General features: G+C 37.0%; 1 protein-coding gene across 10 annotated transcripts in view; it reads left to right on the forward strand.

Moving 5' to 3' along the window:
- Positions 1-27252, forward strand: part of DENND1A (DENN domain containing 1A) — a 194465-nt gene that overhangs the window by 38709 nt on the left and 128504 nt on the right. For 7 of the 10 annotated variants that reach the window (XR_013940918.1, XM_080561943.1, XM_080561938.1 and 4 more), the window contains exons 4-5: positions 13717-13766; positions 17334-17453. Coding sequence is in view for 7 of the 10 variants with exons in the window: in XM_080561943.1 (XP_080418069.1) it covers positions 13717-13766; positions 17334-17453 (170 nt within the window). In the remaining 3 variants the exon portion in view is untranslated. Of the gene's footprint in view, positions 1-13716; positions 13767-17333; positions 17454-27252 lie in introns of those variants that run through there. The other 3 variants (XM_080561940.1, XM_080561939.1, XM_080561941.1) reach the window with 2 other exon arrangements.

The raw sequence follows: 27252 nt of genomic DNA on the forward strand, positions 1-27252 counted from the left end.
AAACATGCACTGTTTGATACTCACTTCTGAAGCTTTTGATACTGTCAGCTTATATAGAGCTATCACGCTTCGTCCATACAGGTTTTTTTTTTTAAGTGAAAGCCTAATAAAACCTAGTGTAGGACAGTTATAAATATTTTCCTTGTACAGTGACCCCTATTGACTAGGTAGTGGTAAAATAGTGGCATGAATGGAAACCTTTGTGTGGGGTAGGCAAGCGGCCTGTGCAGCGTGCAAGGAGATGACCTTGTTGTACCTATACCTCCATGCAGATGATGCAGCTGCTGGCTCAGTGCTGTTGAAGCATTCTGTAGACAACTTAGCCTCCAACAGCAAAGCTGGGTTCTTTGGGTCAAGTCTTGAGAGAGTGGACAGGACTCAGTCAGGGGCTTTGGCTATAAAACGGAGTTTTTCCTGAAGTTGGAGGCTTTTTCTAGACTAGAACTATATCATTTAATATGTGAAAGTGGAAAAAAAAAACATATTAATTGTTCACTCTGTCTCTTTATGTCATCATCATATGTTGCAAGTTTTTTTGTTACCTTTCCTTTAGACCAGGTGAGAGAGGTCTGTTTTCCTATTTCTACTTATATCTTTTGTGTGCCTCTCTAGTATTATTTCATTAGTATTAAAAACTAAAGCAGAGCCTCTTTTACTGCCTTTGTGTGTGTAGTAGGGTATACTACCCTTGTTCTAACCTTGAAAAATACATGGTAAGGATGATTTGCATCTTAATAGAACCTTTCACATAATCTATTCATCCAAGCTCCATTTAAGAATTGAATTTAGTAAATCTAGGGATTATAGAAGTTAAATTTTTGTATGATGAGAGACTTCAGACAGAGAACAGAGTAGCTGCTTTTAAGTAGTCCCTCGGATCCTGAGGAGGATTTCACGTAGCATCATAACACTCCAGCTTTGTTTATTACTTAGTACGTTTGTTTTACTGCTACTGGGTGATACGCTGCAAAAGTGATCGCAGTGGATTTGTGTTGAGCAAAATAGTAATCAGTACCTGAAAAGAGGTAGTCCTGACGGCTAAGGCATGCTGACTGAGAAAGTACTCAAAACTGTATCTTTTTTGTCTTTAATCTAAAGAGTTACTTCGTTTCTTCCTGTCTTTGAAAGACTTGAGTGGTTTTCCCCATTTGCTGTATCACTGAGAACATCAGTGGTTTGTTTTTTCCGTTCTGATGTCTGTATTTCAGAAATCATAGGGCAGGGTAGCAGTGGTGAAAGTAGAGAAAACAAATCATAAACCACTGCTGTTCTATCTTTTGAAGGAACCCAGGAGGTGACTTGATTTTGGACTGAGAGTACCTGAGATAGTGCTGGACTCTGAAGTCTGTGTGGGAAAGCCGGGGCCAGAAGTGAGACAGATTCAGAATAGAAATACAGGAGTAATTGCGTAAAAGTAATTGAAGCCTCTTTCTAAGCAATTTCAGTTTTCTTTCATATAAAATTTGAATCAATATTCAAAGTTCAGTAAACACAATTTGATTTCACCACAAATTATTCAGTTGAGTGCAAATATTACTGGATACAATCATCTGGCCTTTGTTATACAAGGGGTCAGACTAGATGATCATAATGGTCCCTTCTGGCCTTAAAAATCTGTGACTATATGAATAATTTAAAACCTGTCCTGACAACCCTTATTCGTTGAGGTAGTCATATTAAAATCCTGTGGGACTACTCATGTGAGTAAAGGTTGTGGGATCAGGCCTAAAGTGAGTAATCATTATCACTTATGTTTAAATTTATTGATAAAACTATAAAATATTCACATCAAGTAAAGATGGGATTCTTTAAAATGGGAGATGCTTATGAAATAATATTCTACTTCGGTTTAACCTGGACATTATCAAAATAATTTAGAAATTTTTCTTGTTTCAGTCTTCTGAAACTATGCAGTTCTCTGCTGGTGCTATAGATTAGTTTATAAACAATTTTTAAAATGTTGTTTTAATGTTAGTAATATGTAGAAAGTATCTTTGTTAGAGTAAGAATAAATTCAAGCTTCTAATAATAGGGTCAATATAGGCATACTAAAATTGTCAGCTTGTGTTAGTGCACTGGATCAGCCTTATTATGGTTATTGTATGCACAGCCATAGTGGGAAATGCTACCTTTTGCAGACAGTAGAGTGTATTTTGAAACAAGATCAAAATAAACACTAGCAGGTAAGCGGAGTGGTCAAGGTTAGAGTTAGGAATTCATCTCAGATATGCCCTGTCTATATTAACTATCGTGGTGTAGTTGAACAACACCTCAGTTGATAAGAGATCACTTTTAAATCAAGAGTTCAGTGGGATGAGTTAGTTCTCTAGCTTAAAGACCTGAATAGCTGATGGCTAATTTTATTTTTGAGAACTACTCACCAGGCATTGTTACTGCTTTGTCTTGCAGCGTTTTTTCTTCCTTAATGTTTTCTATTGCTACTTTATTGTAGCTGTACTATTCAGTCTCTCTCTTAATGAAGTAAGGAGACCCTTTGTTTTGTAGCTCCAAAAGTAGTCATTAATGCTGTAAAGTTTCCTGAGTATGTGGAGGAGGGAATTGTTCTTTGGATTCTCGCTCTTGCAACTTGTCTACCCGTACCCCAGTGTATAAATGCATAAAAAATGTGAAGCTAAAGCTCCGCTGATGGTGTTGTAAAGACAAAAAGCAAGCGGGAAATAAAAGGACAATTTTTATTTGCAGAGCATTCTGAGGCACGTAAAAGAACATCAAAACACACAAAACAGCTTGTGCTTTGTTATTTAAATGGATCATCTTGAATTCTTGTAGCCAGGTGCGGAGGCTGTGAAAGGGAATTCTAGGAGACTGCTGTCGCATGGGGTTTGTTGATTTCTGAGGTGGTAGCAGATTTCCGTGATTTATTGTTGACAGCAGAGGGACTTCCTAGAGTTTGGGTGAGTGGTGGTGCAAGGCAACGTAGCTCTTTTCTTTTTCCTAACTACAGTCTTGCAATGTGTGACACATCTTGAAGTAGGCATGACTTTTTATTGGCTTCCCCTGCAACACTGAGCTGTAAGATCACATTATCTGCCTACTTCTTTTCTGGAGGAAGAATTTTAATATAAAATGCTATTTCCTAAAGAAGTCAGCTGGTGATTTGTTTCTTCAGTAACACCAAGTACTCAGTTGTGGTCTTCTGCATGGCTTTCAGGCCCGTGTGCCCGGTATAGGTTGGGGGCTGTAGGGGTGGGGTTCCCTGCAGAACACACAGCGCAGAAGCCGTGCAGGAGTGCTAGTGAACGTAAGGGTGCTAAATGCCAGGTGTACTCAATTCCGAGTTACTCTAATGCAGGAAAAGAATAGAATGCGTCTTCTGGAAGGGATGTATCTTTTAATACTTTGCTGTCTTAGCTGTGAAAGAGAACTAGTGTGTAAGAGTGTGTAACTGGAATTCTGAGATTTTTACATAATTTAATTTCCCGATGGAAAATTTTCCATTTCTCAGAGCCACCATCACGAGGCCTGTATTGGCATACTTGCTGTTCTTTCTAGTATGTCTGAGTAATTTCATAAATGTACAGTACAAAGTATTTAGATTGTGTGATACGTTAATTGAATTTCCCAAATTATTTTGCATGTATTATTCTTTGTTCTTTCTTCTTTCCAAAGGAATGATGGGAAGATAGCCTGAAAGAAAGGGTTTGTTGGTGGTTGATAGATGAGATTAATTGCTGTTCACATGCTCAAATTTTCACACATGTCTGGGTAGCAGCTTAGAACTGGTAGCATATTATAAAGAAAAGTTGGAAACTAGTCTGTGTTGACACAGGGAAGTCCAAAGTTCTTAGCTTTATACTTGGAAAACTTAATTTCTACGTACAAGTTTTACCATCTTTTTACGTATCTGTTGTCTCCTCCCCCAGCCCTCTCCCAAGTGAAAACCGCTTTCCACAGATAAAAACATTTTTATAGCTTTCAGGTTTTGGTTCAGTATTTCATCTAGAATATTTTCATGTTTGGAAATCTAAAAGCTGTGAAAGTATTAGTAAATTTGAAATACTGTATCCTCTTACAATGTTCAGTTATCCAAGGTGTTCGCTGACTCGATCTCGTCTCTTGAAAGTATAATGTTAGAAAAGATCTTTTTTCCCTGGAAGCACTGGTGTCCTCGTGGTATATCATCGTTTTCTCCTTTCTTCTCCTTTAGAGAATTATCAGAGGTATGATGTAAATGTAAGCCTGAGAAATGGGATCTCCTGAATTTTAAAAATGGGTCAACTGTTGCCCCCTTTGGGATAGTCGTTTAGTTTTGTTATGTTTCCTCACCAGCAAAAAGTAGCTAACACCTGCTAACATAGTTGATAATTAACTTCATTAGTGACTAGCTTTAAAGCACCTACAGAGCTACGTGTTCTTCTCTCCAGCATTGAGGAAGATCTTGGTCATCGCAGACTGAAGACCTTTGTGAGCAGGCCAATCCATGAAATTGTATCAGTCTATGGTGTTTGATAGCACTGTGCTGGTATATCCATAGCATTTTTCTTAGCAGTCATATCTAATTTTTTTGAAGACACTTCTAAAAGTGTTTTTCCATTTTCTTTAAATACAATGCCACGATGAAACTGTTTTTCTCATTACTTCTCAGGAATTACGTATTTTGCTCAGTTGTTGGTTAGAATTCTTAATCTGTAGTTTATTTTCTCTTAAGGATGGCACTAATGGAGAATTTATTATTGAATTTATAATGAATTTCTGGAATTAACAAACTGAATTCGGTATACGCTCAACCATTTTCTTTGGTAATCAGTGAAGGAAGAAATTGGAGCCTGATGTTATTCTCTTATGCTTTTTAATACCTTGAATTTCTGTAAAAGATCTTGTCACTGAAGTGACTTAATTTTGCAGTGAGAGATGGTAGAATTTCTGTAATAATGCAGATGGGAGAAAAGGGGTGCTGAAGTCCTTCTCTTCGCAAAGGTGAAGAAGTTGTTGATGGCAAATTTTTACCTTGGTTTCTGAACCATAAAATTCTGCTGTTGTCTTTAATTAAACTGTTTGCTTTCAATATCGTGAGTTTCTTCAGACCTTTTTTCTTTAACCAAGGACAGGAGTTGATTTTTAATATTTACAGTTCATTGAACTATTTTTTTTTGTATTTGTCTCGTTTTGTTTTGTTTTAGCTGCTTGGTTGTTTAAAACATCATCACGATTAATTTTTCTACATCATGATTAATTTTTCTGTTAATTTACCTTCCTGCCTGTTGTGCCTGGATGCTGCAGAAAAGTATGTGAAATCTTGCACCCAGCTAGAACAGATTGCAGTCTTTAAAAGTCAAAACTGTTTTTCCTGCACTACTGGAAAATGAATCTCCTGTTGGGGCTAAAGTACCATGCAGATTTACAAAGGTGTAATGCGGTTACACGGGTGGGATTTGCTTTTAGTTTTTAATTTGGGTTTGGAGTTCTGCCCCTTCTCTTTTAATGTACTATGTTTGTATGGATGAGTTCTAATGCTTTACAATATCTGCTTATAATAAAGATCAAATTGGCCCATTCTTGTCATGGATACGAATAAAAATCTGATTGGGATAATACCTTCATAATGGTTTTCTATGATCCTAAAGGTTGTATTTGATAAACAGAACTCGTTTCCAGACAATCTAGCAGATACTGGTAAAGCATTTTTACTTGCATATATTTTTGAAAAGATTGGACAGTGAATGAAGCAGAAATGATTAAAAATCATGATCTTGCCCATTTTATGCAAACAGGGTATTTCTTTTGTGAACACACCTTGTTAACTATCTGTTGCAGACCTTTATTGGTGCTTCTTGAATAATTTGTTTAAACTGCGCAGTACAGATTCCTTATTTTAGCACTAAGACTTACAAAGGCTTCTTTTAGCAGCCTTTAATTTTGTACTTATGTATGTGACATAGCCTGTGGCTGTGATCTCTACTGTGAATCTGCAGTTGTTTTGGGATGAAAGAAGAAGGCAGCTGGAAACTCAGTAGCTACATCTAGCTGTCTACCTAGAGAAGGCCTTGATTTCAAGTTTATCTAAACAAGCTCGACTAATCCCAACTATCTAGGGGGATCCACTGTCAAAACAAGCAGCATGGCCCTAAGGCAAACACAACCATACAGAAATGAAGGCTGGGACTTCCAATACTCCAATGACTGCATACTGGAGGCTTTTTTCCTGAAAGAGTAAGAGAGGTGGAATTTGCATAATGCCTTTTCATTGCAAACTTTTGGAAAGCTGACAGAGGTCCAGCTTATAGCTCTGTAGCCACAATACGGAGTCTATAGGAGAATCCTTGAATGACCTAACCATATTGAAAGAAAAAATGAAAGCATCGAAGTATAGCCAAGTGAGTGTGGAAAAGAGGGCTGCTGCATTGTCTAACATCTGCTCTACTTCTCGTTAGTTTTGTTCTGTGGTATTCTATGTGGACTTTGGAGAAACCTAAGACAGCCTAACATGAATCCTATAATCTTCCTTCTGAATATTTATGTAGTGTGCCAGCCTCTAAGCTGTCCTTTGCATCTTCCTACTTCCCCCTCATTTTCATGCTCTCAAATGAGGCCAACATTTCAAAAGCTAAATAAATGTTTGTGAATGTTTATAAAAGATTTGCATAAATTTGTTCTTGTTTGACAAAGATCACTTTTTTCTTATGCCAGTTCTGAAATTTTTTAAAGGTTTCAGTGCCTGTCTTGACAACAAAGTCCTGCCTCAGAGAACAATGATTGCTGATTAAGTGGGTATGCAGTGGGAGCTGAATAGAGCATTTGAGGCGATGCCTAAAAGGGCCAGTCATCTTAAGCCAGAATTATAATATTTAACAAATGCTAACCAATGTATATATTTAAAGCCGTGGTTTTGATGTGATATACCTGGGCAATTGGCTTACAGTATGAGTAGTATGCAATTATCTTTTCACACCTAATTTTTCCTAAATGTTGAAGTGAAAATATTCCTCATCTGTAATCGCTAGATGTTTAAAATCAATTCAATTACTATTTTAGCTTTCTGATATTAACATTTCTTATCTGCACCAATAGATCAATATTTATGCACATAATTGGACTTGATTTTTATGCTTGTTTATATAATTTTTCACTACGTCGTGATTTAAGACTGCAACAATGATTCTTGCCACAACAGCTGTAGATTTTTTTTTCAACGTTAGCTAATATCCATTTGTCTTAGAGGAAAACTCAATCTGAAATTCGTTGGAGGGATTTTAAAGGCACTTAGTGAAGAGATCTCTTTGCAAGACTGCTTAAATATTTAGTTCAGCTTTACTTTCAGCTTTTTTCATACAAAAAAAAAGTAATAGTCGTTTTGTTCTTTTGTTCTGTTAGTTGAGAGGTTGAAGTTGTCATTAAGGCAAAAACTAGAGCTACTTCTCTGCCACAGTTTTTATCACATCTGCTAGGCCTGTGTCCCAGGAGGAGCTGTGTGGAGCGGTGAATTCAGCGTAGGCCCATTATCTGCTGGCTTTGCGTGTGTTGTAAAAGGAGCGAGACCTCAGGGAGGCTTGGAGCCTCCTCCCGTGTAATGTCCAAATCAGATTTGAAGGACTGGTGGCAGGAAAGCTTTGGCCTTGGGGTGTGAATTCTAAGAAACAGAGTCACAATTAGGTTTAAAAAATTCAGGGATTTTCAGCTTTATCATGAAATATGTTTTTAGTAATGCAAGTAGAAAAGTTGCCCATCTGTGCACATATTTTGTATGTTTAAAATATTTAAATGATAGCAGGCCTCAATATGCTTAGGAAGTGTTATTTATTTCATGCTGATACTCTTACAGTGATTGTGTCTACAAGCATTTTTTTTTAATATTTAAAGAATAGTATTTTCCTGAGGACAACTGGTTACCTTGAGTGAAACTATAGCGTTTCATACGGGGTACCCTTCTGCCCCCGGCCTCCATACAGGAAGAGGCGACTTCTGTAGGAAAAAACTCGTCTAATTCAAGCTTTGTAGTTGCTCAAAAAGAGGTAGTGAATTCCTAGAATGCTACAGGATCAGTTCATCTATTTGCTTCTAGTTGTGTTGGGATACAAGTAGCATTAAAAAAGTAGAGAGAAAACTAAATTAAGGCAATTTAAATTAATGTTGCTAAGCAAATTATGCACCTGGTTTTGGGGTGTAGAAGGGCTTTTTAGAGAACTGATTGAAATTTATTCTTAAAATATTTTGACTATCGTAAAATCTAATACTGTTCAATACTGCTACGAGATATAAAATATTTCCATGTTAAAATGCATTCCGGATGAAATTTGATACAAATGTTTCGCAGACAAGATTTTATTTATTTATTTATTTATAATGTCTGTTATATCAGTTCTGCTTAAGAGAAAAAAAATCTTTAAAATCTAGAGAAATCATGCTTTTAAGTTTATTGTTCTTTGCTTCCTGTACTTTGTAATCATGCAAAAATCTCAGCTTTTTGTTGTGGCCGTGTGACACCAGCCTCTCCATGCAGTGTACCTTCTTTTGATTTGAAAATTAATTTTTATAAGCTGTATGAATTGGAATGCTTCTGAATTTTAAGTACATAATTAGATGGCATTTGTTAATTGATGAGAATCTGTAACGATAACTTCAGGAGAATCTAATGTAAGATAATATAAGCCAATACTACTAATAAATGGAAATTGAGCTTTAAATCTTAAAACACAAGATTTACAGATCCCTGATTGTTACTCATAGCTGTCTTCATTAGTGGCCAGCATTGCTTTCTTACACTTATATTCTTTAAATAAAATTATGATACATGACTACCTTTTCCTGTTCATTGTAGGTAGTTGCTTTGTAAAATGTTGTTTAAAGTAATAGCAGAACTTGTTACTGAGGTGCTTATTATTGAAGCGTGTAAGGATGTTCCCTTTCCTAGGAAAATGTAGGTGAATTTCTGACTAAGTCATAGCTAACAGGATTTATGGGGTTCTAGATTGTTCTGCACTTTCTTTTTCACTGTTCTTGGGATTTAAATAGCATAGTTGCTAGGTTTACGCTGGTTATTTGGGTGCACTGGCAACTCCTTCCAATTCTTAATCCTGTTGTCCTATTGCAGTGGATGGTTTAAATAACCGTTAGCTTAAAGTTATGCAAATAAATATAAAAGCAGTTGACAAATTTGTGGTAATAAGGTAGATTAAAGTCTGGCCCAAATTTCAAAAGAGACGGGTAATATTTTGCTTCAGTTAACATCCCAGCACTTCTGGGCTGTACTAACACTTGGGCTGTGTTCGGATTTGGTGCTGTTTCTGAGCAGAAATAATGAATACACAAAATGTTTAAAGGTCAGTTTCTCTGTTAGTACCTACTTTCACTTCATGGCAGCTTTGAGTTTCTAAAACTCAGTTGCTTTGTTCTCTAATTACCAGTTGAAATAGGTGTCACAAAACCCGCCAGGGACCCTGCTCCCGCCAGCCCTCAGGGTCGGCTCGGTCCCGCAGCGGTCGGATGTGTTGTGGTCCCTCTTGGTGGCATCCGTGCAAAGAGGATGCCTTTCTTGTTGGTTTCATGGACACGGATGGTATTTCTGGCTGCATAAGATGAAGACTATTTGTATTTCCTCCCCTCTCTGTTTAGTGTTTGTCTTATGGCAGCTTTTTCATCACTGAGTCATGTCTTCTCTCCATGCAAAATCCCATCATATTTGCCGTGCTCCGTTGTCTGGCAGGGTTTGAATTGCCCTGTGAAAATGCACGCGCTTCTGGAAGGCTTTTTTTCTGCGATGTTGCCTCAGCTGAAGGTCTTGTCTGGGTTCTGGATAGCCTTTTCAACTTTGCCATGTTTTTCCTCAGGTTCCCCAATAGGTTTTCCAAATACAGATCCCCAGCGTGGTGTTTCTTGTGGTGTGTTGTTTCCCTGCTCTGACTCGCATCAATATTTGAGTGTCTTGCCTTAATCATTAACATCTTCTCAGGGATCTCTGCTTGTGTTTAATTTTGTTTCATTGCAACCTCTAACCAGACTTCTTGTTCGCTTTGACTCTCTCTGTTGTGTCAGGCATCTTTCTAAGGGCAGAGGTGTTGCCAGCCTGCTGTCCTTGCATTGGACCATCGCTTTGCGTTTGGTTTTAGCAGTTGCACTTGGCTGTCGCTGCTGCTCGTGGTGGTTGGTGCTGCTGCTCGTTGGGACAGCAGTGGTAAAGCAGCCCTGGATATTTAAGAGGCTCCGAAGTTCTTCCTTAGGCTTGAAGGTGGAAACAGCGAAAGGTTTAAAAGTCGGATTTAAAATACAGCTTGCATATTAAATTCACAAGCAAATATACAATATGTTTTTTCAGCAACGTTGAGCTTTCTTTACTATTTCCTCAATACAGAGATAATTCAGGGCATAAGCCAGGAGTGTATTTAACAACCTTGCTTTCCATACGCTTTTAAAGTATATCAGTGGGGGGAGGGAGGGGAGAAGAAATCGTTTCAGAGACTGCCTCACCTTCATAAATTGCTGTGTGACACAAAGGGCTGAGCGCTCTCTTCCTGGCTCATTTATTTTGAAAACTTTGCTACTGAAACCAAACTTAATCAATGAGCTCTGTGTTGTCTCCAATAAGTTATGTGCTGGCTTTATTGATTGGGAAGGATTTTAGAAAACCCATGTGGGGTTTATAATGTCAGCAGTGTTTTGATTATGAAAAGCGTCGGAACCCTGGGACCCGGAACCAGGTGGTGGATGTCCTCCAGCCGCCGGTGACACGGCTGGGCTCCGTCCCTCCGGGGACACGGTTCATGCCCTGCACTTTAACTGTGGTGACTGGCTGCTATAGATGCACTTTTTGCTCATTAAAATGTTAAAAATCAAACTGCATGTAAAAAGATTTGTGAAAATATAAACTTGGGGATTGATCCAGAAAACTGGCAAGGGATACCCTGGAGAGAAGGGTTTCAGCTCCTGGGCAATTTACGCTTATCAGCTGCGAGCCCTGGCTGGTTTTTTGTTGTTGTTCTCTGCTTGGTTTTTGGTTTTCTTTTTAGGGGGGTGGTTTTAGTGACATTTTGGTAGGTTTTTCTTAAAGAATATAGGCCTAGGGGAATAAAATAAGAAAACACTCTATTGATACTACTGCTATCTTTCATGTCAGGTAAAAACAAAAGGGATTATAAGATGCTGCCTGGAGGGGTTCTAGCTTTTATTTTGTTAATTTGTTGTTGTTGTTTGGGGTCTTAGAGAGATTTTTCTAGGACTTAAGTAGCCGCCCATCTAAAGACAACTTGTAGGAAGTTGTATGTTATGTAGGCAGTGCTAATCTTTCAAACTGAGCTGTACTTAAATTTAAAAAAGGACATTTTTATAGTAACAAGCTTGCAACTTGAGCAACAATTGAATAGGTATCCAGTAATTGTATTTCTTACATGCAAAAGATCAGCAGTTTTGCTAATTAAAACCTAATTCTGTATGTGATATATTCTCATAGTTAAAATTTAGAAATAAGTCTGATTAACCTGTACTAGTCTCAATTTTTCAGCTGTAAAACAAGACAGATAGATATTGGTATATAACAAGAGGCAAAATATGCCCAATAACATAAAAGCTACATAATAATATCACTGCAAAGCCTTTTGTTGAAAGGCAAGGCATTGTATAGTGGTATAAATTCAATATATTCCCTATTGAAATGAGAATTTCATTTTCTGTGTTTAGGAAGCCACAAATATTAAGAAACAATTGCAGAGTAAGTTCTGAGTAATATATTTCATTATCCTACAATAACATGATGCTGATGAAATGGTAACGTGTTTTATCTTAAGTGTTTTTACTTGTAGTTACAGTAGTTATTCAAATCCTCATCAAAATAATGAAGAGGATATGTTGTGCTACTTTGAGGTGACTGATGACTTATCTTTTTAACACTGCTTTTTTTTAGAACTGCATGTAGTGGCTACTTTGCTTCTTAAACAAATAGAAAAGTGCTGGTACTTTAAGGAGAACGTGGATTGATAAGGCAAATAAAAATATAGGCACTTCTTACTTTCCTGCAGTTATAATTTTGATTGTTTTAAAATTCTGATTTTTTTTTTCTATTTTATGTTTTGAGTTTTCAGTAATGGGTAGAGGAGAAGCATGGAATAATTGAAATTTGTCAAGGTGTAGTTTTTGTGCAGAAGCAATTGACGCTGTGCAGGAGGCTGTTGATCCTTGTGGAAGTCAGTGAGGCTGCACAAGGGTGAACCCAATCACATTAATGAGGTCTTTACTATGAAGGCTTTGTTTTGTATCAAAATGCATATTTCTGCAGAGTTTACTCTGGAACCTGTATAGTTGCTTGGCAAGTTTCCTGCTGAATTTGAAAGGAGTATAGCTCATTCTTTACATGCCGTTCTTCAATAGATTCTTTCTTGTACTTTAAAAACAGAAGGTTGTTAAATAATCTATCAATAAACTGTCAAGAAGTCAAAGTTTCCTTATCTGTTTCTGCCTGAAATCTTAAGAACTTGCCACATTTTAGTTGTCAAGAAACCTCCAAAGAAGAGTCTAGGAGCAGTTGAGCCTGAAACCATTGCTAAGGATGGGATGTGCTTGCTTGAATTATGTAGGAGGAACATGCTCTTGCAAGGGAGTCAATATGTTTTCTGCTTCATTGAATAGGTTATTAGATTGATGTAGTTTATTTGTTGAATGATGGCATTGGTTTTGGAAATAAATGAAGCGAGAAGCATCAATTTAGTTATTGGTGATAATTTATTACTATTGGCCAGAAAAGCATTGAATTTATCAGGTTTGTCATTTAGTCAGGGTGATTTTCTTTCAGTTGAGAGAAGAAATATATTTTGTTTTGGGCCCTGAGATATTTCATTGTGGAGGTGAATGGACAATAATAGGCTGGTAGTAAAGGTCTGCAAACGGGGTTGACCTTTATGGTGGATTTTGCATTGCAGAATTCAAAATTTGAATATTATAGAATGATACAAGGTAAGCAGATTACTTCTGTCTCTGCACTCAACTATTTTGGTACTTGCGTATTTTTGCCTTTTTAATGCCTGTCTTTATTTAAAGTTGAAAATGATTTATTAATTAAAAACATTGATCATGTGTTTGGTTTTCACATCCATGCTCTTTATTTGAGATCATACAGAGGTTATATTTAAAAGTTTCTCGGTGTGTGGTGCTGCTTTGCAACTTTTAGAAAATGGTTTGCACATTAAACAATTTGTATTTATTTTAATACACATTATTTTAATTGGTCTTTTAACGCTCAGATTTTCTTTCTAATAGCAGTAAGCAATGTTAAACATTCCTGCTATGAGACCTATTGGCTTTATCTTTCGTTATTTATCTTGCTGATGTTAGGAAGTATTCTCTAATCCCCCAGACCTCTGTTCCTAGGTAACAGGCAAAAGCTGTGCCAGCAGAAGTGGTCCTGCCAGGCCAAGCCCATGTGGTTTGGTGTTATTCACTATGATCCATATGGTCAGGGTAGAGAGTGTCCCCAGAGAGGTGTTAACACTCGACAACCCAACCTCCTCCTACCCTTTGGAGAATTGCTGGATGGCTCCTGCTGCCTGCCCATGTGTGAATCTTGATTAATTTTTCATTTTTAATGAAGTTTGATCATGTTTATTATTTCACATGATTGACTGCCTGATACTCCTTCCATGTAATTGATAAAGCCCATATTTCTTCATCTGTCTCTTCTTTCTTCAGGGCAAAGTTGTGAAATTGTGTGATGTGGTTAATATTAGATTTATTGGTCCCATTAGATGTATAAATTATCTCTCTTTCTCTCCACAGGAAGTTCTACAGACTTTGACCAAGTTTTGTTTCCCCTTCTATGTGGACAGGTAGTGTTAGATTTTCAAACTTTACAAGAAAATAAGCTTGTCAATAAAACCACTGTAGAAAATAAAAACCATACTGTTCTTAATGTTCTGTCTGCTTGACTGTGATTTAAAGCACCTAAGTGCAAATTATAGTCTCAGAATCCCTTTTTCCTGGGGTTTTTATTGGCACCATCAAAAAAAAAAGTTTTAACTTTGTGCTGTTCAGTGGCAGCAATAAAAGTGTGTTTTGTTTTACTTGTATGTAATATTTAGACACGAAAATGCTTGGATAGTAATTGTCAAATGTGCATATTAACATCAGAACTTTGTGTACATCTGTGTTGTATTTCTTAATTGCCAAAGGTTAGGCAGAATAATTAAGTGCTTTACATTTAAAGGCCTCTGGATCTTGTTGGAATTCTGGTGCTTTTCTGGGGACTTCTTAATGCAGCTTCTACGTTTTGGAAAAATTGTAGAGTAAGTTCCAGTGGATATGACAAACTGTTGGAGAATATTTAAAATTTACAATAGAAAATACCAGAACTTTTAAAGTTTTTGTTTGTTTGTTTTGTTTTTAGTTTTGGTTGTAAGTTATTTGTGATGACTTCCTGGTGAGAAAAGGCCTTCAAATTTTGAAAGGTTGCACTCTGCTTGTGTCCTGGAGCAGCAGCATTCAAGTGGTTGGCATCAGTTGTCTTAGGTCAGCTAACACACTGGATGTGTTTGATAAAATTGACCTTAATTATGAGTAGATTGTTTAAAAAAAAAAAAAAAAGTCTTGTTTCAGTGAAATTTGCGATATTTACAGTAGAAATCGATTTTCTTTATAAATCAACATCCATTTATAATATTGCTTCTTGTATGAACCATTATACTCTTTTTTTACTTTCCCCCTCCTAGGCTAACAGGTGTTTCTATGTAATCTTGAAATGCTCTGCGCTAGCGCCTCTGAATTGTGGTGAAATCTTACTAAGCTTCTCTGGAGATGGGAGTCCCCACCATAAAACCAGTGCTACACTTTGTCCTCCCACGTCGTAATCTGGGGCTGGAGGAAGCTGAAAGCTTGTATGACTCACGCAGATGATGTGGTCGACTCAGATGACCTTCAGAAGCCACAGATTGTCCTGATAATTTGGAATCACTTTTTGCTGATCTTTTTTTCTTTCTTAGAGGAAGGGAGTGGAGAAGTAGATGTGTATATATTTTTCTTACATATGTGTTTAAGGTAGCTGCCTTTTTACTGGACACATTTTTGGTTACTGTGTGTAGTTTTATCGTACCTAGGTTTTTGTTGTACTTTTTTTTTTTCCAAGCAATATAATATAATATAATATAAGCAGTGTCCAGTTCTAAATTTTCTTAGCTAACAGTGTGAATGAAATAGCACCTACTTATCTACCTAAAATATTTTAGTCTCTTAATATCACAATGAGAAGATATTTCAAAGTGTATCCCCCCCTTCCTCCAACAGGGTTTTGCAAAAATACTTTGGTTAATGTTGGCATAAGAAATGACATCTTTAGACAGAATAGTGACTGGATAGGTTACCTTATGCTAGGAAGAGCTGACAACTGAAACTTGAGCAAGACCTGCTCATCAGCATATCTGTTTTCTGCAAATCACATAAATGTAAGAATCTTTAGGTTTGCTTGCTTGGGAGGAACTTACCAAGTGGTTGCAAGTGTTTAATAAACAAGCCTCTCCCTGTGCAAGTGAAGCATGTTTTTTCCCCATTCCATAATTTTAATTGTCAGCTAGAATGCTTTTCTCGCATGCAGTCTGCTCTCAACCTTGTTAAAATTAAGCATATAATCCCCTTCTAAAACACCATACTAAAATCACCATAGTAACATTACATCCAAGCTTTACAGATAAAACACAACACCAGTAAAGGATTTCTGGGTGTACCCTAGTAGCTCAGTGAGCTTTATGGAAATGGTTGTTCTGTTGACATTTAGAATTTAGTAGGATGATAGTACTTACGCTGTCTAATTCTCAGACTGCTGAAAAGCTATTAGATGTCTTTCTTTTTGTTCATCTGTGAATATATGGAGCACTTCTCAGTCTTCATCACTGCGTCTTTTTCCTTCCCTGTTTGGAACCCACTGAAAGTTTCTGCTTTCTGAGCTGGTCAGAGCCATCTGTCTGATCTGGATCTAACTTTTCTTTCTGAAAGTCTGTTTTCCTTTGTTTTCTTTAGGTATTTGTTTGCTTGTAGGGCTCATAACTGTGATAGTTAAGTGGCCTCAAATTTAATGTTTTTTATTGTTGGTAAGATTGACTAGTAAAGATGCACTTGTAAGTTCTAGTCATATTTTTCAGTTCTCACTGGAAACACAACCAGAAATAAGTGTTAAATTCATATCTTTATGAGGTCTCAAATCTAAAATTGGAATGAAAAGTCCTCTAATAACTATATTAGTCAAAACTTTGCCACTGAATGTCAACATTTTTGTTAAATACTATAATTGCAAATCTACTGTAAAATTACATCTCTACAAACTAGAAGGTGAATTGGGCTTGGTTTATATGGAATCTACTATCACCGTACACGAGCATTTGATTAACTTGAGAAAAACAGTGGTAATACCTTAAGAATGTATTTCATTTTGTTAATAAATAGCATTCAAAGTGTTGTGCTTTAAATGTAAAGCATCTTATTTTGCTCCGACCGTTTTGAGCATCACTTAACTGAAATTTCCAATTCAGCCAGATTTTACTCTAGTGATACTTTCCACAGTGCTGTGAGTGGGGGCCAACATCCACAACACTATTAGTTCATTTGTGCTGTTCTTGAAGAGCCATTAAGATCTTACAGAGAGGCAAACAACCCTTAATTTTGAAAAATTGTATAAAAGTCTTACAAAAGTCTTACAGTCATAGTTGTCTTTAGCACAGTATACTTCTGATTCTAGTTTAGTTTACTGTGCAAAGGAGGAAAAGATATTCATTTCTTTCCTTTAACTGGTTGCTAGCTGCTAGAGTAAAGGAGAGCCATCTGGCATGGTTCAGGTTGATGAACACCTTGTAATGATGTATGTATGTGGCACGCTTACAAAATTGGTAGATGGATTCAACAAGGCTTCAACAAGTCGATATCCAGGTGTTGAACATGTATGTTATTAAACATTTTCTTGCTCTTTGAGTAAACAAATTTTCAAATGAAGAGTAATAACTATTTTGTGTTATATGAGAGAACATGGCTTTGGTTCATACAGTGTGTACTGCTTTGAAGTTGGTAGTCATATCCTTTTTCATTTAAAGATAAATGCATTTTTTATTATCCAACCATGCTTAAAAAATAACATCCTTCCCAAACCAAACCATTTGCAAGTTTCTAGAGGGTGTATACTCTAAGTTTAATTTTTCAAAACCAACCAACCAACCAAAAAAAAAAAAAACCCACAAAATACACTCACAGACAAATAAACCAAAACAACAAAACGAACAAACAAAACAAACAAAACCACCAAAACAACTCTTCTGCTGAAGGAGGAAACGTTATAGGTTCAATAACTTAGATTAGATACTTTTGACGTGGAGTTAGCTCAGCATTAAGTTTTTCCTTCTTATTCTCTTTATTTTCAGCTATGCAGTTAGCCAAGTTGGACAGAACTTTACATTTGTCCTTACAGACATTGACAGCAAACAGAGGTTTGGATTCTGTCGCTTATCTTCTGGAGCCAAGAGCTGCTTCTGTATCTTAAGGTAAGTCTATGGTTTAGCTTTTGGCTGACTCTGGGAAACAGTGTTTGACTTTGTGTTGTTACACTGCAATTATAATTTCCAGCTGTTCGAAATTATTTTCCTATCTGGTCCTTAAAGTCACTGCTCTTCTGCAAAAGTGATGCAAGATATCTTGCACTTTGAGTTCCTCTTTAGATAACTGTATTTGTTTGTAGTCAGTGTTCTTGAATTAACAATGTGGTAAAAAAAAAGAAAAAAAGAATATCTCTGCAGTAATTTGTTACGACATTGCATAACTGTAGCTGTTATCTTTAGCTGTCACAACTGACCTTGTTAAGGCATTTTGTGGATATTTGTATATGCAAGCTTTATTAACAAAGCATCTGTTGGTAGCTGGGGGAATGTCCTCCGAGCTGATGCTGTCCACATCCTAAAAGTTTGTGTGTATGAGCTTTACCCTGTCCTGTTGAGGGTTTTGTGGAGTTTGTCATATACAGATGGCTGGTGGAAGTTGGAAACAATGTGTTTCACATAGAACAGGCAAAGATGCTGTCAGAATGTTTCTGATGACCTCCTATGGAGGAAGTTGTTGAAATACAGCCTGTGATTTTCTATTTACATTTGTTGCAAGAAACGATGCAAGCAAAATCGGGTTTCATATCTACGAATATATCAGTTCCATTAAGAACTTTTATGGAAATAAAGGTTTCTACATGACGTCTTGCCTATTACTATCATTTTATTATGTATTATATTATTTAAACAAATTTAACAGTGGTCTGCCTTCTGTTTTTCAAGTTCATAAGAAATTGGAAGTTTTGGACCAGTGACCTAGGTAAAGGTAGTTGAGATCTAACTTATAAACCAGGTGACTGGACAGTGTCTCCAAGCAATCCCAAATGAGGACAATTTCCTCTTAGCGACTGTAGCCATCTCAGTTGTCTCTGGTTTGCTCTTCATGAGAGGGAATCCAGTGTATGAACAAGAACAACTTGTCTTTGGCCTGCAAGTACTGTGCGTTGCACATGGCGGAGTGGCACCTTCTGCATATGTTTTATTGAAAATTATCCCTCTGGAGAGTTTTGGGGATAATGTTGCAAAATATAACAAGCTATCAAGTATGAGGACACTTCTTCCTTGATTGAGTTACATACAGCAATGCCATGGAATTGATTTTGGATTGATGTATGTAGTTTATGGTGAGTACGTCAATGCCATTTGTGTTTGCAGTAGATAGGCAAAGATATCAACTGTTCGTTGTCAGCACTGCACTGACAGCAGGGACAGGGACCTGCTAACCAGGCCGTCATTGAAGAAGTCTAATATTTGGAGAAATTAGTGTTAAACCTACCAGAATTACTAATTAATTGTGTGGGAGGCAGGATGACAGGAGTTGTATCAGTATCGTCAGTCTGTCTTTTCCCTAGCAGAGATTTCAACTAGTAGCGGTGGCAATCCAGCAGTACGGACCACATCCTGAAGATTGGAAGGTATTTCCATAGCTGCTTCAGTGTATTTGGGGAGCCGATTCACTGTCAGGTGTGAAGTGTCTGGTTACATAAAGTAACTTTTGCTGATTAATGACAAATCAAAGGGGAGACACCATTTAAAAAATAAATCTGAATGATCAGTATGAGTCCCTTCTTGATCTCTCCTGGATAAGAGTACTTTGCTGTCAGCTCCCTTATGTTAAGTGAATGCCAAGAAGAAATGGAGGAGTTATGTTGTAGTTAAATGCCTTCTGCTTCAATTCATAACCAAAATGGCAAAAAAAACACACCCCACACAGTGCAGTTAGAGCAGTGGATGAATTGGGTCTCTTAGCTTCATCTCTGTTTCCTCTTTCTTTTGCTTCCTCTACTTTCAGCTTCCCTGCCCGCTTCAGATAAGTTAATTTTAAGAACTTGCTGACTAGATTGCTTAAATTTTGTCCCACAAAACTTTCTGAGCTAAAAGTATTAAATTGCCTCAATGTACTTACTGGAGATTGCTGGCAGCATTCTCTGATATTTATACATGCTACATCTCCACTGGATACTCGGTGGAAAACGGATGGCAGCAAGCTTCAAGTATTCCTTGTTATGCTCAGCAACAATATAAGAAGTAAGTGATGTACTGTACAACCAGTAAGTACTGGTTGTCATCAGAGATAATATGTGTTTGTCAGCCAAATGTTTTATGGGTCTGGCCATGGTGAGAGGGTTTGGAGGTGGAAAATCACTGCAAGTTTTGGTTCGTCATTGAATAGGAACAGGAAAAGGGAATTCTTTTCACTCAGCCTGTGCTTTAAAAATTTCAGCAGAGTTCTGGAAACAGTTGGAAAGCTGAGATGATCCTCAGAATGCCAGAAGTCAAGGTCTGCACCTTGAGATTTAAAGTGATCCAGAGACTTTTTCATGGGGATGCAAAGGAGCTCAATAGCAGTACAGTTATCCACATGGATGTACCTTGTGTGGCTAGCAGAATTCTGCTTTACAGAATAAGTCTTGTGGCTATTTTAACCAGTACTGTTTAGAAATCTGCTTTCAAGTTAGCTTTCATAATTGTTGCAAGAAATGGCAACTTAATTTTTCATACTATTTATATACTTCCGTAATTAGTTTTGTTCCTGCTGTGGATACCACACAGATTTACGGAAATCTTTGATTGGTAAATTAAAAACTGCGTTGTCTGAGTGTTCTAGGATTTTCTTTTATTGCAGAACCAACGACTCTGTCTCTTGTATTCCTTTTCCTTTTTTCCTCACTTGATTTCTAGCTAATCACAAAACTGCAGTGATCAAATAATGCATGTAATACCGAGTTGTAGAGCTGTCTTACATAGAGCTCTCTGTAGTATGGGATCTTACTTTCTGCGTTTCAGACAGCAGAGGGCGGACAAAAGCACAGAACAATTGTCACAGATGGTTTGGTGTGGTAGGGTTTTGTTTTTTGAGGTTCTAAACAGGGAAGTGCCTTAAAAAAGCAAAACCACAAGATCATCTGCTGCACTTCAAAATCTGGTTAACTTGGTGTTCTGTACCACCTTTTCAATGTGATACCTTGCAAAACTTAAGACGTATTTTAAGATCTTTTCCTTTCTAAATGATGAATGCACAGAAAGTTGAGATCTAGTGTCCAAGTTTGTCAAATTTGGAGTTATAATTTGGTGATTTTAATATCATAAGAAAATTTCAGTACCCAAAGATTTTTTTCTTTCTAAGATGTCCTTTAAGAGCTCCAGGATTTTGGCTCAAATAAAACTTCTTGGATATGCATTAAGATGCTGAAACTTTTTTTTGTTTGTTTTTGGAGGTTTGTTTTACGCTCACTTTCGCATCAGATTTGGAATAGGCTTTTGAGGATGAACAATATCCATAGTTCTGAGTTTATTGAAGAGATGTAGTATTCTATTAAAAAAATAAATAAAACAATAGCAAGCGTGAAGATGTTACCAAGCTGTTGTTTCACATCATGTTCTGAGATATCTTCTTCAGCCCCTTAATCAGGCATATCCTATGCTTTTGGTCTGGAATTTGTTTGCTCTTGCTTCTCATCTCTTCTAAGTTTTATGTGTATGTAGATGCAATGTTCTTTCATTAGGGTAAAAGAGTCTTGATGGTCTCAGAGATGTACAGAATTTGTTCCTTATTGCTATTTCCTACTAATTGCAGTGTACTGAAAGATGACAAACATACTAATCTACCGGTATGATCTCAGGGATAAGAAATAAAATAGCATAATTTTCTTTCTGCTTTCTTACATTCTTGAAGTATACAAATACTTTTTGATTCTTAAAAATTTGCATGTTGAGGCTCTTAATTTTAATTTACTCATTGCTTTAATGTTAATCTTCTCTTACTAGCTTATTCATCTTTTCAAATGTCTATCAACCCTAGGTGTACTAAAATTCTGCTGAAGCTGGCCTGTTAGTTATGTCAGGGATGCTGGTGTTCAGTGGCTCGGCCACTTCGTCTCTTCAGCTAACCACTGTGATCTAGAACTCTAACAGCACAAACATTGATGGATTTAAAATTCTTCTGATGGTAATATATAGAAAACAATTTGTATTAGCATCAGTAAGTGTACCAAAAGTAGTGAAGCGCTTTATTTTACAGTCTGGTTTCTTGAAGGCTACGTTGAGAAACTTCTGTTTATGGTCTGCTTGTAGAGGGGACAGCTAAAAACCTCACAGCTGAGATTACTTCGCCTTAGTACATTTCATAATGGCAATGTTGAGCGTGTGCTAACTATTTAAGTATATGAAGTAGTTTAAACATGTCAGTGTAATCACTTCAGTTTATGTAGCGATGGAATGATGACTTGGATAGCTTCATTTTTTTCACATAGATAAAAACCACACGTATGTTCACCAAGCTGAGCTTCATATTAAACATGTACTTCTCTTATTGGAAATGTGTATTTGAGGTTTAAAAAAAAATAGTTTAGCTAAGAAATAATATTTTCTTATTGTATTAACTGAACTTTTGTAGTAAGTAGGTTTAAGGCTGAATATAGTAATTTTATTCTAAACCATCCAGCAGAATAATTTTGAAGTGAGGTCCTTGCTGTTGCTTACTCTGCTGTATGCTCCCTTATTTTTCAGTTTAGTTTCTAAGACCAATAACATGCAAAACTGAATTTAAAATACTCTGAAATAAAAAACCGTTTAAAAAACAACACCCACCCCACCACCAACACTTCTACAGTACAAAATAACAATCATAATAAAACTGGTTTTAATATTTTTGAAGATGTGTACCAGGTTGTGTAAAAGACTAAATTGTTAATCCAGTCTTGATTATTGGTATGGTACAGTATCAAAATCTCTAAATTGTTTTATGCACAGTTCTTCACTGGTTGTGTTTAAATATCTTTTCCAGGATGTCACTAAGCTTTTAAAACTTTACGGTTTATTAGTTCTTAAATTGTAAAGCTGGGCAGGATGTCCATCGGAGTTTTCCATTTCTGAAGAATTCAAACCCAGAAAAGCTGGGGCAATGGGAAGTCAGTGTACTTGTCCATCTATGCAGATAAATACGTTGCCTTGTTAATGGTAGTTTCTCCACAGGCATGATTTTGGTCAATCCTGTACTTAATTCGAAATACTTATTTTTTCCAGATAATATAAAAACAGCTTTGGGAGGTGATAGGTAAATGGTGCCAGACCATAATAATGTCAGTTAATGACTTTTGTCTAGCTTCAAGTTTTGTTAAAGTGAAAAATAAGAAAACTTTGCATAGATTTGCTTTGGTTCACCAACTTACTGGGCGATAACCATGTGGAACTCTGCTTTAAATTTTGCTTAATTTGAAGTTTTCAGCGGGTATTCAGCTTTTGTACCCAAAATGAAAATCATTCTTCTGAAGTGAAATGCAGAAACGTTTGTGTGGAAATCCCTTTCGGCCAAAATAGCTAAGCTCTGCACCACTCTTTTTCTAAGATAAAAAGAAATGAATCTATAATAGTTTGTGACAGATGGCAGAAAATGTAACTAACTGAATGTGATTCTGTATGGAGTTATTTGAGGTTTTTGGTGTGATTTGTTGTGAGTTCCTCTCCTCCCCCCTTCCCTTTCCTTTGATTGCAGTCTTTGTCCATTTATTCTTAGGATAGAATAAGATTTCTGAGCAGGGGCCTCTCTTGTGGTGCAAAGTGAGAATTGTTTTTAATTGAGCAGAAACATGTGGAAGGATCAGGAATATCTCAAGGGATTACAGAAAAATTCCAAATTTGTACTACTTACAGCTTGTGTTTAGAGCAGGGTCTGCTGGGAATAAATGTTAGTTAGTGTGACCTGTGACCTTAAAAACTGTTGACATGGATTTCAGCCAGAAACTAGCCACAGAACTCCTTTGTTAAGCTCATTCATAGCTCCTTGAAAACTCTAGTCAGTGAAAGTTGCCAGCTCAAATCTAAGGAAAGCAGAGCTCTTTTTTTCTCTCCCCCCCCCCCCCCCCCCCTTTTTTTTTTCTTCCCATGCTTTGGAAACAGTGGACGCCCCTTAACCAGCAAGACTTCTTTAATAGGACTGCATCGCCTAAACTTGATTGGAATTGACAGCTTCCTGGCTCAAGCTTGCCAACTGGCAGGGCATTGATGCATAGGGGACAAACAGCTTTAAGGGCCTGGATACTACTGTTTGTGTATGTGCCTCCAAAGTGTAACACACTTCTCTTGTGATACCTTCTAATCTAAAGAAGAAATAGCCCAAACCCATTACACTGCTTTTATTTCCATGTCTCCTTCAATTGTTTTGGGGGAAAGGAATTGAAGATTTTGTGTTTTTTTTTTTTAAAAGAATTGTCATGTTGTCTTCTAGAACTCTCCCTTTCCACTGATCTGGCCAGAAGCTACAGGAGAATATTTATGCTTGAGGGGGAAAAAAATGACGCTTTGATATTTAGAATTTTGACTGTGGTTTACACTGTCTTTTTATTTATTTTTTCTTTTTTAATGGCTGTATCATACTTAAAAAATCGTATTTACCCCACTATAAAATGGTTGAATTTACAAATCCTCCTCCTTGCGCATTCACTTCTTTATAAGTTTTTCCACTTAGTGGATTTTGTGTGCTCAGCTGATTCTGTAATACGATTCATTATCTGGTCTGCATGAAGGCTCACCTGATTTAAATTCTATTTTGGAAGTAGATTGTACTTTCACAACAATAAGTTATGTTGCTGCTACGTATACGTAATGATAGAATAGGTATAAAATGGAATGCAGAAAAGAGAATACAAATTTTGCTTAACTGAGAGTTAAATAAAAGTATGCAAAAAGAATTATCTTCATAAAGAATCATGGAGCAGATAGCAGGTAAACTAGGGTTAAAGATCCTTAACTGATCTACAAGGAAACTTTATGCCATTTCTCTACAGTAGGGTAAAATCCCATTAATTCAATATCATGCACTTTTAAAACACCCAAATATTGCAATTTTGATTCAGGTATTTCTTTAAGGCTTGATTGTAAAAGCGCACACTTTGTAAGGTTGATGCATCTTCTGGAATAGCTTTTGTGGAGTTTTGCTTTTTAAAGGAAAAAATAGGTGCAAGTGTGAATCAACTTCATTTCTCCCAAGGACAGGGCAACATTAGCCATTAATAGTCGTATTGTTTTCTGGGGCTGGAGAAGTGGGGGAGTGGAAGAAACTGGAAAGTGCTCTGCCCCTGTAGACCTCCTCTTCCACCGAAGGCACGAGATTCTGGCCCTCTTAGTTTTTACCATCCTCTTTGAATTCTTGTGCTGCAGCCCGAGTCTTTGTAGCCTCGGGGGGTTGGACTTCCTACTGAACTCATTTCTGATCAGCTGAAACAATTTGAGTATTACTGGATTCCACCCACCTCCCAGAGCTGACTTTGCCGCCTTCCTGTGTGTGCCAGAGAGCATTTTGTTCGTGGTGCTGAGTCAGGCTGCAGTAATTCAGCTCAGCAAATGCTTGAAACTATCAAAATTCTTTACTAACCTATGGAAATTACTGGATATGCTAGAGCGGTTGTTTTTGTTGTGGTTCTGAAATGTTCTATAGCTTTTGTGAAGCGATATTCACATGTGAATAAGGATGGGCATCCCATTCTCACATTATCTGGAAGAAAGTTTGGAACATTAGAAATGTACATATCTGGAATGCATGCTTTGACCTATTGTTAATAGGAATTTTCTTCTGTGGAATATACAGACCATCACAATAATAACTAACAATTTCATGTTTTTCGCAGAAGTTGGAAGGGTGATCACTAGATTTCTTCTTGTTAACTGAAAATTCGTACCTGAGTCACAGTTTCTTTGTGCATTTCTCCTTTGCATGCATACAAGTAGATTAATAGGAAGTCTATTTTGTATCTGGTAAGAAAGTAGTTAGTCCTTTTATTTATTTAATGCTCAGCAGGAAAAAAACCCTGCTGTCTAGCTGTGTGCTGCTTTGAGGGAGGTACAACCCTGAACCATTGTTTAAGCTTTTGTTGTTTTCCCACTTGTGGGTTTTTCGTTTGTTTTTTTGCCTGGTTACTATTCACAAGCATTGATTTCAACAAGAAAAGATTGCTGTTATTTGTTTGTTTTTTTTCTCTCCCCTTCAAGTCTTACCATTGTTATATGTAGACAACTCAAACTGTATTTTGAGAATCTTGGAATGAACTGGAAGATGGAGAAGGGATCTAGCGTGGAGAGCAACATGGCACCAGGACTGCTGAGTTCTGTATCCAGTGCTAACTTGGGACAGTACCTTATGTAGCTGTGTTCAGACCTTTTTTAGGGGAAAGAAGTCCCAATCCTCAGCAATCGCAACGTTGTCTGTCCACTGAAAAAGTACTATGCAATTGCAGAAAGCAGTTGCTTTTATTTAAGGCTAAACAAATCCTTTTGTTCAAATGTGATTTAGAACAGGACATGGAAACAAGTTTATGGGTTCTCTGCCATTAAATATCTGTGCCTTGTCAGGCAGATGTCACTTGCCCATTGTTAGATAATACAATGCTGCATTGGCCTAACTTTTATTAATAATCTGTGTTTTCAGTACTTCGCTTTTTCATTTATTCAACAACGTTCATACTTCATTACGTAAAATGTAATAACTTTTGGAAGGTTGAAATGTAAATGTTCCAGATAAATTATCAATATACATTTAGAGTTCCTTACACTTTTCTTTGCAATCCTGAAACACCAAGGTAATCGTTTAAACACCATTTTGAATTAGCAGACACTTTGCAAAAGCAAATTGTACCTCCCAGTGTTCTTTTGTCCTTTTTCAAGTGCACAGTAATTTCTGATTGTTCGGTGTCCTGAAGCAGCAGATTAGTATCATCGGTAAGTTCACGAATGGGCAATAAGCGTTTAGGATTGTCTAATTTCCATTTGGCTATATGGAAATGCCAAAATGTTGTCAAACAAACAAGAAGATCCCTGTATTGAGAACATGGTGCAGAGGAAGGTAACGATTAAGTGAAGTTACTGGGGAAGTGAAATTCTGCCACTGTGGCTTTTCTAGACACTGGATGAGAGCTGCAAATAGAAGGAATGTAATAGAAAGGATTGTCTTCATGTTTCTTTTGGCTTCTTACTTCTCTTTCAATTGGGTAAAACAGATTTTACAGCACAGTATGTTGCAGGAGGTGAGAAAAGTCAAGACATAATAAATATTAAGATGCTCAGCCAGTCTGTACAGAAGTAAATTCGGTGATTTCATCTTCTTGATTGTCAAGAGGTCTAGAGCAACCTGCACTGTGAATGACAGCTGTGAAGAACAATAATCTCACCGAGAGGGGCTCTGAGAGCCACCTCTGACAGGTTGCCGTGTCTGGTGCTGCTTCTGCTGACAATCTAGATTGTGAAATACCCGTTCCAGTAAAAGCTGTGACTCTGCTTAGCATCAGTTTACTTAACCAGGAATGAACTGTAGACGGGAAAGAAGTAAGCTACGTCTGAAGTGCAAGCAGTAAAGTCAGGGTTTATTATTGAGTTGGTAGAAAAGGTTTAAGAGGAATGTGGATTTTCTCCTTGTGTACAGTTATTAGATAGAAAGAACATTTGACATCATTTAGACTAGTTGCAATGAATGTGCAGTCTCATGACCATTACCTTCAGTACTTTTATTCTGGTAAGCCGAGTAAAATATGTTTGGTGTGCTTTGTCTTGGTATGGTTAGGTTACACTTAGTTCATTGCAACCTGTGTGAGATTAGTGCTTTTAGTGATCTTCTAGTGATTTATGATTTTTAAAAAACAGTTTATGCATAATCCACTTTTTTGAAAGGAGAGGTGAGAGAACTGATAATGAAACTAGATCTGCCTACAACAGAGGAAGACATTTTTTTTGCTAGTTTGAATGTAGCAATTACAAG

Source organism: Anser brachyrhynchus, assembly GCF_964034855.1.
Source record: "Anser brachyrhynchus genome assembly, chromosome: 19".
Lineage (NCBI taxonomy): Eukaryota > Metazoa > Chordata > Aves > Anseriformes > Anatidae > Anser > Anser brachyrhynchus.